The 13,006-nt window shown below is 64.1% G+C and overlaps 1 protein-coding gene across 1 annotated transcript; it reads right to left on the reverse strand.

Moving 5' to 3' along the window:
- Positions 1 to 4,086: 4,086 nt before the first annotated feature.
- Positions 4,087 to 12,798, reverse strand: LOC135892831 (palmitoyltransferase ZDHHC3-like). Its single transcript, XM_065420626.1, has 9 exons — positions 12,662 to 12,798; positions 10,982 to 11,070; positions 9,736 to 9,809; positions 8,135 to 8,247; positions 7,207 to 7,268; positions 5,394 to 5,514; positions 4,872 to 4,944; positions 4,513 to 4,642; positions 4,087 to 4,178 (listed from the first exon to the last, which is right to left on the reverse strand). Exons 1-9 carry the CDS (start codon positions 12,796 to 12,798, stop codon positions 4,087 to 4,089), a joined length of 891 nt encoding a protein of 296 aa, XP_065276698.1.
- Between the last annotated feature and the right edge of the window lie 208 nt (positions 12,799 to 13,006).

Below are 13,006 nucleotides of genomic sequence, written 5' to 3' on the forward strand. Positions count from 1 at the left end.
GCCCAGGGCTGGGGTCCTGGCTCCCAGGACTGATCCTGGGCCAGAGGGCTAAGCCCTGCCAGGCCCCCTCCACAGCTGCTCTGCCCCCACCCCCCATCCTCTTTATGACCAGCATGTGGGTGCCCAAGGGAAAGCTGCAGGAGAGGAGGGCTTGTCTAGCGCCCCTTCTCCCCCCACCCAGTGCCAAGGGGCACACACTGAAGCTCAGGGGGCTGGCCCAGCAGGATTGGGCCCACAGGGCAGCTCTCACATTCATGGCCAGGACAAGACCCAGCCCTGGGCACTGGAGGGAGCCCGGGGGCAACGGGCAGGAGTGGTTCCTCCTGCTGAGGCCGGGCACTGCCCTCCCCGGGGAGGGGGAAGCAGGCGTGGGCAGTTTCCTGCATTGCTGGGCACACGTGGCGCTGGTTCCTGCTGTCTGCACCAAGCTGGGGCTGACACGGGAGCTGCTGGGCTTGCAGGGAGCCCACCCAGAACAGCACCCCTCCGCTCTCCCCTTTGCCAGCACTACAGGCAACTCAGCTGCAGTAGGGGGCAGGGTGTATCTCCTGTGGGCCCCATTGGATTTAGAGGGAGCCCACCACCACCACACATGCACCTGGGCGGGGGGGGGGGTCACAGCCCCCATCCCAGTCCCCTGTGGGGGTCAGCAGAGGGGGGCAATGCTGCGATAGGGGCACAGGCCCTTTTGCGACACACTCCCATGGACAGCAGCAAACAGCCTGCTTTTCCCCTGGCAGGATACAGCTCTGGTCAGTGCCACCTGGGGATCCCAGCCGGGGCACAGCTCACCTGCCCCAGGTGACCCCAGGCTTCTGCTGCCAGCTCAGCCACCCGCGCTAGGTGCCCCTGGGGAGGTCCCTGCACCCCTCGGAGATGTGGTGGGCGAGGTGACGGTTCCCAGCCCAGCCCTGGCCCCACAATACAGGCACAGTCCAGGTCCCCAGCTGGACCCTTTGCCAGGTGCGAGAAGGAAGACAGGGGTGCTGGAGGCATTGATTACAGCCTCTCCCCCCCAAAGCTAGGCACACACAGGGCCAGGGTCCTTGAAGCACAGCCCCGGGGAGCACAGGCTGCTGGGGCAGAATCCCAGGCACACAGGGAGATGCGCTGCCATCCTCCCGTGCCTGTACATGGCATCACAGCCAGCGCCTGGCAGGGGGTTATCTGGGTGGGGCCTGAGGGTTCCCAAGGGCTGACCGCTGCAGCTGGCATATCGGAGTGATCAACACACCCAGCAGAAGGAATGAAGGGGCCAGGTTCAGGGACATACAGCACCAAGCACACGGGCAGCCCAGGCAGGAAGAGGCACCAGGGGGCAGGGCTGAGTTCCAGGGATATACAGCACCGAGCACACGGGCAGCCCAGGCAGAGCGAGGTACCAGGGGGCAGCACCGAGCACATGGACAGCCCAGGCAGGGCTGAATTTAGAGACATACAGCACCAAGCACACGGACAGCCCAGGCAGGGTGAGGCACCAGGGGGCAGGGCCGAGTTCCAGGGATGTACAGCACCGAGCACGCAGGCAGCCTGTTCCCAGTCACTACACAAGGCAGACAGAGTCACAGCCATCTTGAGCAGTTCCCAGGCAGGGTTTATTCACAGCTTGCAGGAGTCAGGCCAAAGGGCTGTCCGAACCCGACAGCGTCCCGCTAACATGCACCGGGCTGAGGGAGCTGGCGGGTCAGCCAGGAGCGAGGCTACACCACCCACCGCCCCCGCTGTAGGGCCCTGGCTCCCCACCCCCACCCTGTGGGGAGCAAGGGCTTGGCCGGTTACGCCAGGGCAGATCGCCGCACACTAAGCCCCCAGCAATGGTGCCCAAGTGCACCCAGCCCAGAGCTCCCGGCACTCAGGGCCCAAGGAGAGTCACCAGCGCCCCACCAAGAGGTGGGCTCTGGGGAAAGCCAGGCCAGCCTGGGGGAGCAGCTGGGAGCTGGGCAAGGCTTCACCACAGGCCCTGCCCTCACCTGAGTGCCAGGCTTGCTTGCCCACATCTTCCAGGGACCTTCCTTCCCTTGGCAGGGTCCCAGCTCCCTGCCCTGGCCTGGCCTGTGCCACTGGGCAGGGGAGCCTGGAGTGGAAACCGAGGCAGCAGGGCAGACGGGCAGCCCCTGGAAAAGGTTCATCACCTGCAGGGCCATGGGCAGAGCCGCCACTCGGGGGCGGCAGCAGCAGTCCCCAGCAATTGCCAGGGCAGCAAGGCACCCGCTCCCTGGCACCCCTGTATGCCACACACCAGAGCCAAAGAGACCCCCAGGAAGAGGGGAGGCCAGGCCCTTGGGATGCAGTAGCCATGCTGGGGGCCTCGCACACAGGGCAGCGTGCAACCAGCAGAGACTCTGGCACCAGGCACAGCTAGCCAGGAACCGCTCTGCCGGCCAGGGCTGGGGGAGGCGGCTCCAGGGCCCTGCCACACAGCATAGCTCCTCCGGCGTGTGGCTGGCTCCCCACTCGGTCCATGGCATCCCGCAGCCAAGAACCCTGCTCTCGCTTGCCCTAGGCAGCCCCAGGGGAGGGGGCCAGGCCCAGCCACTGCAGGACAAATGTCCTCTGGGGAACGGCAATGGCAGCTCCCTCGAGAGGAGTCACGTCCCTGCGCTGGGCACCTTCCCTGGCACCCCCTTCTTCGTCTTCCCTTCCCAGCCTGTCCCCACCCACCTGGCGTCTCCCATACGCTATGGAGATGTGGAGTCACTCCCGCCTCTCATCAGCCTGTGCTGCCAGCCTCCAGCGCCAAGCAAGCCCCTTGGTGCATCCCCCAGGCTGCCCCTCCTGCTTGGGGGGAGGAGGAGGAGCTCCCCATACACATCCACACCCTCTTCATCCTCCTTCAAACCCCCTTTGGGGTGGTGCCTGCAGAAAACACTTGGGTTATGCTGCTGGCGTGCGGAGAGCACTGCCGGTCCCACTGCCCTGCCTCAGTCCTTATCACACCACCTAGCTCTTGTCTAGCAATTCTCATCAGCAGATCTCCACCTGCTTTACAATGGGAGGGGCTATCATTATGCCCATTTTACAGATGAGGAAACTGAGGCATCAAAGGGGGAAGTGACCTACCCAAGATCCCCCAGTCCAGTGCTCTAGCTGCTGCCTCCTCCATCTGTCTGCACCAGCTCCTGTCTCAGACTGAGCTCCTTGGGGCAGAGACCATCTTTCTGTTCTGTGTTTGTACAGCCCCTGGCACCAGGGATCCTGTCCAGGATTGGGGCTCCTAGGCGCTACCGTAATACACCTAATAAATAGTAACACTGCCTGCTGGGCTGGAGGGGGCCACCAGCGAGGAGTGCCAACGCCCCCTCCCCCACCGTCGTGATATGGAGCAGGCCATCCCCCTGGGGACGGCGTGGGGGGGCTCTGAGTCAGCAGAGGCTGCTGCCAGGGCCAAGAACAGGAGCTCCGATTTGCCTGGGCACAAGCAAGTTCAGCTACCGTAAACAGACAGACAGACAGAGACACACACACACAGAGCAGGCGCCCAGAGCCGAGCGCGCTGGTAATGCCACACAGGGCTATGTACAAGTGGTGCCATCCCTCCCTGGCCAGAAGCAGAGAACAACGGGCTCCATCCCCGGGCAGCGAGGTGCTGGCAGCTGGGGGCAGGGTGCCCAGCTCCAGGGAGGCAGGCACAGGGAGGGGGCTAGGATCCAGATGCAGTTGTGGCGAGAGGGGGGCGTCAGACTGCAGCCTCGGGGGGCAGCCCCCCAGCACTAACACTGATCCAGGGGAAGGGTCATGCATGGGGCCCACCCTGCCTAGGCGATCGCTCTCCATGCCCCGGGCGCCGGGACCCGCTGGGCAGCCAGGCGCTGCAGGGAGTCTGGCGCAGGGGGCTGGAGAGTGCCCCTCCACAGCTCACGATCTCAGCTTCGCAGGAGCACCATGTCCCAGGAGGAGTCGCAGGGCCGGGCACGGCAGACCCAGCAGAGCCGGGCGCTGCAGCTGCACCCTGGCCCCAGGCTGCCACCAGGGGGCAGCTGGGCAGGCCTAAATGAGCCGTTTGGCGGCAAGTTCTGCAAAGCCACCGGCAGGACAAGTCCCCTCCCCGAGGGGGAAGAGGCAGCGTCTGCAGAGGGGCCATGGAGGTCACACATCGTAGTTGGGCAGATAGCTGTAGGCAGGGGCCCCGCCTGATGGGGGGCTGCAGTTACATGGGAAAAACCAGCAGATCACGAAGCCTGGAAGAGAAGAGGAGAGAGTAGGGGAGGGGAGGTCAGTGTGGGCAGGGAGCCATGGGGCATCACAGCGTGGCCTGGCCCAGACAGGCTCAGCCCCGGGCCCTGCCCTGGCCCACACAGGCTCTTCAGGTGTAGTTACCCTGGTGTCACCCCTGGCGGGCGGTCGTTCAGGTACAAATGTCCTGGTGGGGGATCAGCCTGGGATCTAGGTTATGGTCACACCTTGGCTCACACCAGTCTAAATTCCCCAGGAAATACAAGCCCTCAGGGCAGCCCCAGTAACTGCCCCCCCAGAGGAGCCCCAGCCCACTCTCCACCTGCCCAGGTCACGTACCCCGTCCAAACACCTCCCGCAGCAGCGCGATCTTCGGCTTCCGGGTGTGTGCCACCTCCCGGCGCGCCTCCTTCAGCAGCCGGTTCCGCAGCTGCTCGATCGGAGTCTCGTCCATGATGATAGAGACCACCTGAGAAACAAGAGGGGAGCCTGACGCACTGCCCAGCCCTCCCAGGGAGAGAGGCACATGGATTTACAGCTACACTCCTCATTCAACAGGGGGCGCTGTAGGGGGTAGGGCAGGGGCGCTGGCTTACGGGGGAAGCTCCCAGCTACTCCAGTCCTGGCCTCTCCCAGCAGGAGGTGCTGTGGGGGACGAGGCGCGAAGCCGCCTGGTGTGGTGTCCCTTGAAGACTAACCTGGTCATAGAAGATGACGGTGACGAAGACCCCGAAGAGGATGGACTCCACCAGCAGGACAATGCAGTGAGCCCTGGGGGGAAGGGAGCGGTCAGTTTCAGCTTGCTCAGGAGCTCTCAAGGGCAGGCTCAGGCCTTGCTACTGAGGATTCGGACCCAGAACCACCCATCTGCGTGTCATAGGCCCTGTACTGATGACACCCACTGGAGAGTTGACCTCCGCATTGGGAAAGGGGCTCTGGGGGCAGGAGAGAGCCCTGGCACACAGCAGTGACAGCCGGAACCTCCAGCTGGCTATGGGCTTGGTACAACACCCTGCTCCTCTAGCACCTCATGGAGGGACTCGGGGCCAGTCCCTCCCCCACAGCTCTATGGGGCTGGAGCTCAGTGTCACCCACAGGGAGCAGGGCTGAAATGGAACCCAGGTGTCCTGCCTCTAGGACCTCTCCTCCCCTTGCTGGGATCTGCCTGCACCCAGCAGCCAGCGAGGGGGGGAATCTGGCTGTGACCCCTGCACACTTACATCTGGACATGGTTGTTAGAGACGCCTCCAGCCGCACCTTCCATCTTCCCGGGGAAGCTCCTGTCCACCGGCCACAGCCACGTGGTTAACACCAGCCCCATGGCATAGAGACTAGCCAGCCCTGAGACAGAGCCACAGGTCAGCACAGGCCAGAGACGAGCGCCCTGGCCCCGGGCTTGGGCCGGGCTCAGAATCCCCAGCCCGGGCTAAGGCCAGAGAGCCTGGCCAGGAGGCGGCCCCGGGGAAAGGGCAGGTGCCAGCTGCGGCAGAGCCGAGTTCTGGAGTCACAGCCGCAGTTAATGCCGGTTGATCTCACCCGACCTGTCCTGCGAGGGCTGCCCAGGGCCTAGCCGCCCACCATTAATTGCTTCAGGACTGACCACCCCACCCTCACGCTCACCCCTGGCTGGGACAGCCAAGTCCCCCCACCCCCCCTTCCCAGTCCTGGCCCCCTCTACCCCAGGGTCCTTTCAGCTTCTACACATGGAGACGTCAAGGGGGAGCAGGGAGTGGAGCCGAGGGGGGCAGGTGGTAGCTATGGGGCTGGAGGGGTCCCACAGGGAGCGGAGCAGAGAGGGGGCAGGCAGTAGCTATGGGGCTGGGGGTCACACAGGGAGCGGAGCAGAGGGGGGCGGGGGCTGGCACGGAGGGAGCGGAGCAGAGAGGGGGCAGGGGTTGGGGGTCACATAGGGAGCAGAGCGGGGGGGAGGGGGTTGGGGGTCACATAGGGAGCAGAGCAGAGGGGGGCAGGGGTTGGGGGTCACGTAGGGAGCGGAGCAGAAGGGGGCAAGGGTTGGGGGTCACGTAGGGAGCGGAGCAGAGGGGGGCAGGGGTTGGGGGTCACGTAGGGAGCAGAGCAGGGGGGACAGGGGTTGGGGGTCACGTAGGGAGCAGAGCAGAGAGGGGGCAGGGGTTGGGGGTCACGTAGGGAGCAGAGCAGAGAGGGGGCAGGGGTTGGGGGTCACGTAGGGAGCAGAGCAGAGGGGGGCAGGGGTTGGGGGTCATGTAGGGAGCAGAGCAGAGGGGGGCAGGGGTTGGGGGTCACGGAGGGAGCGGAGCAGAGGGGGGCAGGGGTTGGGGGTCACGGAGGGAGCGGAGCAGAGGGGGCAGGGGTTGGGGGTCACGGAGGGAGCAGAGCAGAGGGGGCAGGGGTTGGGGGTCACGTAGGGAGCAGAGCAGAGGGGCAGGGGCTGGGGGTCACATAGGAGCAGAGCAGAAGGGAGCAGGGGCTGGGGGTCACGGAGGGAGCAGAGCAGAGGAGGGCAGGGGCTGGGGGTCACGTAGGGAGCAGAGCAGAGGGGGGCAGGGGTTGGGGGTCACGTAGGGAGCAGAGCAGAAGGGAGCAGGGGCTGGCGGTCACGGAGGGAGCAGAGCAGAGGGGGGCAGGGGTTGGGGGTCACGTAGGGAGCAGAGCAGAGGGGGGCAGGGGTTGGGGGTCACGTAGGGAGCAGGACTGGCAGGCAGTAGTGGAGAAGGGGCTATGCCGGTAGCTGGTGCATGTAGCTGGGCTTCCTGGGTCCTCCCGCCCCGGCTCCCCTTGGCCATTGCTGCGGAAGGGCCCTAGGAGGCGCCAGGGAGACACCCACTCTGGCTGGCCAGCTTCCTGCGTGCAGGGCTGTGGGACCAGAGCTCCCCCTAGTGAGGGACAGCAGAATGGCAGGGGCCTGGTAGGACAGCAGCAGATAGGGACCCACGGCGGGGGAAGGCACAGCTCTATGCTGGTGCTGTGAGCTGCAGCGCCACCTACTGCTGCATCACCATGCCCGCATCAGAGCTCCCTACAGCCGGCTCCCCCCGCTAGGCAGCCACGTACCAGTGTAGAAGAGGAACTGGATGAAGTATTTCTGGTTTAACTCGCCAACGCAGTTGTTGATCCTACAGAGAGAGAGCACAGGTCTGGTTGGGGTCAGCAGAGCCACTCAACACCACCAGCAATGGCTGGCAACAGACACCAGGTGCCCCATCCCTCCCCCTCCCCGGCACCTGCACCCAAGGACAGCAAAGCGAAGCCCTTTTGGAGGGTCGGTTCCACCTGCCAGGGACAGGCAGCCCTTTCTGGGGAGAGGGCAGCTCAGGGCAGGCAATGGAGAATCCCACACCCGCCGGGAAGTTCAGGAACACCCGCTGAGCTGAACCGGGACCCTGGGGTTAACACCCTTCTCCCAAAGGGCACTCAGGGATTTGGAACAAGCTCCTCCAGCAGCAACACAGAACCCCCTAGTGCTACCCTGAGGCATTGCCTCCCCCATCACGTCCCCAGTGCCACTGCCTGCAGCCTCGAGGTGGCGCCCAGCCCTCCCCAGCTCAGCTGATGTGGCCAGAGAGGACTCTGGCAGGTGCCACAGCACTGGGGACAGAACTGGGATTCGCAGACCCACCAGAACAGCGTGTCCCTGGAGAGATCCCAGAGCTCTGCTTCCATCTGGGAGGGCCTACATACGGCCCCAGCACAGGGGACACCTCACCCAGGGGGCAGGGAGGGGAGAGGAAGGGGGTCCTGCAGCTCCAGCAATGCAGGGGACTGCGTGTGCCCGGCCCATACAGGACACTCCCAGGGGGTGTCTGCACACACACAGGGTGAAGGGGGCTGCACTGCATAGACCACGATCGCAGCAGGTTGACTCTGCAGCAACAAACCCAACAGCCATGGCAGGGGCCATAGGGGGAGCCAGGGTCTCCGCACGTGCTCCCCTCTCTTCCCTGCAGCTCTCACGGGCCAGAGCTGTTACCAGGCGCCTCACCAGGGGCAGTGGTGATCCATGCGGCGGACGCAGCGGTGGCAGATGCGGCAGTGGTGCGCCCGCGGCGGGCGGTACGTCTCACAGCGGTTACACACAGTCCAGTCCTCATTGCTCTGGGGAGCAGAGAAGAGAACTCTTAGCTGCAGCCCTCCCTGGGATCCTGGAGACCCGCCAGAGCAGGCACTGGCAGAGGTAATGCAGGGGGCCGGGAGGACAGGCAGGCCAGCAGCGAGCGGCGTCAGAGCATCTGGGAAGCCCAGCACTGGAGCAGCAGGAGCCATGGGACAGACAGTGACAGGCGGAGCTGGGGAGGGGAGGGAGCCTAGACAGCCCCAGCACTTCCATAAACCCTTGGATTTTGCATATAAAAGCAAAAGATGGAGTCTGGCTCCCTCCCCACGCAGGTCTGTACAGGCTGGAAATACCCCGGGTTTTTGCCACTAGGGGGCGCCTCTGGGCAGGGTAACAGAAGATATACAGCACCAGGGCCATGCAGCCTGGAGAGGAACGTGGGAGGGAGACACTTGGCAGAGTGAGGGGCTGCACCAGTTCCGGAGCTGGGCAGGAGCAGGAGGATCGACACACCGGGTAGGGCAGGAGCTACCAGCTATAGTGCCAGGGGCACAAGCAGGCACTGCCAGGGCAGCAACAAGCTAAAGCCCTGGGGCAGGAACTTAGGGACCAGTCCCAGCTCGGCAGGGAACTGACCATCAGGCCTGTCCGTCACCAGCATCCCGGAGCCCTCCCCGGGCAAGTCTCTCCACTGGGGAGTTTTGGGCCCATGCGCAGCAAGGGCTGTTGGCAGAGTCACTGGGATCGCTGCATGCCCAGCCCCAGCATTAGCAAGCCTGCTCCCCTGCCATCTCCCACAACGAGACACGAAGCTCCACTTCCCAGAACAGCTGCATCAGCCTGGGGGGTTCTCCACAGCCAGCCAGAGCCGGCACCGCTGCAAAGGGAACGCTGGATCTGCTGGAAGGTTTGGGACTGACTCCTGCGCTGGCTGACCCAGCAGGGAGCAACCCTTGTGGCTCAGCCATTGCATGGGGAGGGGGGCTTGGCTGTCAGCCCAGCACACGGGGCTGGGGGGCTGGGCACTCAGGCCAGGATGCTGCCGTTCCTAGGCTGTAACCTGGCCACGTGCCAGCTCAGCATCTTCGCCTTGCCTGGGGGGGGTGACCAGCTGCCGAGGTGCTTAGAGGCAGCTGAACACGTAGGGCGAGTCTCCTGCTACCCCAGGCTCAGACTGTCTCCAGCCACAGGGAGAGATGGGGTCATCGGAGAGCAGAACTGCCGCTGCAGCACATCTCCCCTCGCTCTCGTCTCCAGAGCCCAGAGTAACCCTCCGCCCATAACCCCCTGAGCTGACCCAGCCTGTCCCAGAGGGCATCTCTCCCGGAGCCCCTCGCAGCAGCTGGACAGCAGGTTACGCCAGCTGCGTGAGGACCGGCAGCTATGTCACTTTAATCCCATCCCAATGCTACTACGCTGATCCACGCACCTAATCCTGAGGCTCAAAAAGCTGCTGGATTCACTATCCTGGGCAGCGGCTAGCCCTGCCCCCTCCTGCGCTAGTGCACTGAGCTCTGTGCACCACTCACCCGCTCGCTCTTGTGGGGCGTGTTGCTGCGCAGGTCAGAGAAGTCGATGGCGGTATCGGGCAGCGGGACCATGCCTGGGAAGGAACCAGAACGGGAGACAATGAGGAGGCTCCAGCGGCGAGCAGGGCACAGATGGGCCACGGCACCGCGTCGCACCCTGCATGCATGGCTCTTGAGTCCTCGGGTCGCCCTGGAGCCAGCTCAGTGATTGCCTGGGCTGCGAGGGCTGGGGGGGAAGCTGGAGAGATGGGAACAAGGGGGAGCAGCCTTGTCACAAGCGTTGAATTGTACGTAGGGATGTGAGAGGGAAAGCACCCAGCGGCCGCAGCTCTTCCCTTACTGCTCGTGCCCAGAGCTGGCTGATGCCAGGCGAGGCGCGTAGGGTCTCTAAGACACTCTGTTCATTCCCCATTTCCAGAGCCTTTGAAGGGAGCGAGACGCCAAGCAGCAGGTGGGTGAATTCCAGTTCCCCCTCCCCAGGGATGGCTACGCGTCACCTCGCCACGTCAGACGCCTGGCTCCAGGGGGGCTGTAGCCCAGAGGCCCAGGCTTGGAGTCAAGGGCCACATGACTCATCCTTGAATAAAGCTAAACCCAGGGCCTAGCAAATAACAGGAACGCTCCCAAGAGAGGCAATGTAAAGACTAGGGCATCAAGCCATCCATGACACCCTCCTCCCCTCCTATGGCCAGGGACAGAACCCAGGAGTCCTGGCCCCTAGTCCCCTCCTCTGCTGGACCTTGGTTCTTTCCACCTGCTGCTTGGATCCTATAGGGGTCTCAGAGAGCGAGTGAATCAAGCAGCCCTCTGACATCCCCAGAGTGACTCTTGGGTGCACACAGGTAAGTGAACATAATCCCAACTGCACCATCCCCTACCCACTACTGACACAGGCATGCAAGTGGGGGCCGCCTGTCATTATCATGCATCTCTGCCACCGCTAAACCAGCCCAGCCTGGCTAGACTCAAAGGACACATGCGGGTCTAGTGAGAGAAGACAGAAAGGGGCAGGACCGTCTCATCGAGCGTTTCAGCCAGAGAGCCCAGAGCCCTTTACAAACAGGGGCAGGATCATTTCCATTCCCACCCTCTGGAGAGAGGCGCAGCCTGGGGCAGGGGCCATGCGGCAAGTCAGCGTCAGGAACGGGGAGACCTCAGTTCTCACTTCCCAGCTCTCTGTCTGAGCCACTAGGCCACCGATGCCTCCCCAGCGTGGGCAGAGGACCAGCTGAGGGTGGGTGCTTACCTGGATCAGCAAAGACAGCTCGTGTGTGACAGGCCAGCAACAGAAGGACAATGAGGTTAAACGTCACGGCATGGAAGGGACACCAGAGGCTGGCGTAAAGGGAACAAGGAGAACCAAACCTGTCAGACACCGAGCCCAGGTGCAGGTTCCCCAGGGGCTGCAGGGCTGTTTTAGACACCGTTACGAACATCGGCTTCTGCGGTCACACAACGCCAGTGTGCGAGGCCTTTATTCTGGCTGCCGTGTCAGTAAGTTAAAAATGCTAAATATACCCAGAAAGGAATCGAGGTTACCCAGAAAGCGCTCCCAAACCTGCACCCGAGGGCAGGGCAGAAGAGCTACATGCAGAAAGGACTCTGGGGAACGGCAGCGAAGGGGCTGGAGGCATGAGAAGGGTCTACGGAAGGGTGTAAACCCCGGGTGGGTGGGGACTGGCAGAGATGGAGGAACCAAAATGGCAGATTTATCAGCCTGTGCAATCACCGGGGGGGTGGGGGCTAGCACAGGCAAAGCCTCCTCACAGCTCTCTGAGAACTGGAGACAACTCAGCAGAAACGGGTCAGCTGGCACCTCCCAGGCCTGTCCATTCCAGTCGCTAGGGAACTCTTCCAGCCAGTCACCCCGACAGCAGCGGGAGATCACATTACATGTGCACTACGCCCAGCCCTAGAGCTGTAATCGGCACCACACGCCCCAGGCCAAGTTACCAGGCAGGGGGAACAGACACAAGAAGGGGAACCATGTTCTGAGCAGCTAGAGATTCCTTCCCTGTTGTCTGGTGAATCCCTCGCTGCCCATCTAGCCCACAAGGCCTGCGTGGGAGATGCCCCCCCGGCCTGCACTACAGCTCAAACGCCAGGCCCTGCTGCTGGAAAGTCAAAGGTGGCTGCAAGCTCTTCTGTGACATGCCTAAATCCTTGGAGGCCAGCAACACCTGAGCCGCAGCTGAGTCAGGGCTGGGGAAGCTCCTGCACCCTGCAGTGGCGCTGAAGTGACAGCTGCATGTTGCCGACCCAGTTTGGGGGTGCCGGGGTCAGCCACAGGGGTCTGAAGAGGGAAGGAAGGGAGCTGGCAGCCAGGCTGGGGCTCCTGGCCTGTAGTGGTTCTGGCCCCTGCAGGGGCAATGGAGGGAGAACACGCGTGGCAGGGACGGCACTAGCCAGACAAACGAATGCAGAACGATGCTGATCCAGGGACGGGGGCTGGTGCTGGGGCTCAGGGGAGCTGGATTCAAGCCCTGGCTCTGCCAGATGTCGCACATGACCTTGGGGGAGTCACTTCCATCTCTCAGCCTCAGTCCCCGTCTGTGACCCAGGGATGCGCCTCGTCCATTAGACACCAGCCCGCAGAACTGGGATTGGCTCTGGCAGCACCTCTGTCCCTCACCTTCTCTGGGAGCAGTGCGGCCAGGTGCAGGGAACCCGGGGAGCCCCCCATATCTGGGAGGGGGCCTAGTGACCCCTGGCAGGGGGTCGACCCAGCACCCCAGGGCAGGGCTTCACGGGACTGACCCACCCCAGAACCATAGGAAGGGGGGTACGTTTCAGAGGGGCATCTCAAACCCCTACTGCCATCCTGCCCCACCCCAACATTCGCCCCGCCCCCAACTACTCGGCTCCGCCCCCCGCGCTGCCTGCCCCGCCCCCGCGCCAGACTCCGCCCCGGCCCGGGCCCCGCTACCTGCCCCGGAAGCCCGGCTGCAGCAGGATGTGGGTGAGGATGACGTAGTCGGCGTAGCCCACGCTCAGGTAGGTGAGCAGCAGGCAGAGCGCCCCGCACGGGTCCCGCCCGCAGCGGCCCGGCCCCGCCGCCCCCATGGCCGCCGCCGGGGCCCGGACACAGCGGCCGGGCAGCAGCAGCCGCGGCTCAGCCGGCTGGGGGCGGGGCACGGCCAGGCACCGCCCCCGCCCTCCTCTCGCCCAATCGCAGCCAACGCCTTCCCAGGCGGCATGGGGGCGGGACAGGGACGCGGAAGAGGAGGTGCTGCTGTGTACCGTTTCCATGGAGACGTGGAAATTGGATCCC

Source organism: Emys orbicularis, chromosome 20 (genome assembly GCF_028017835.1).
Source record: "Emys orbicularis isolate rEmyOrb1 chromosome 20, rEmyOrb1.hap1, whole genome shotgun sequence".
Taxonomy (NCBI): domain Eukaryota; kingdom Metazoa; phylum Chordata; order Testudines; family Emydidae; genus Emys; species Emys orbicularis.

Excerpts from the sequence above, each read along its gene's own strand:
- LOC135892831 (XM_065420626.1), bottom strand. The coding sequence starts at position 12,798 with ATGGGGGCGGCGGGGCCGGGCCGCTGCGGGCGGGACCCGTGCGGGGCG. Across the intron at positions 4,945-5,393 it reads TCTAACAACCATGTCCAGAT|GGCTCACTGCATTGTCCTGC; the intron begins GTAAGTGTGCAG and ends CCTTCCCCCCAG. Across the intron at positions 4,643-4,871 it reads CCGTCATCTTCTATGACCAG|GTGGTCTCTATCATCATGGA; the intron begins GTTAGTCTTCAA and ends CTTGTTTCTCAG.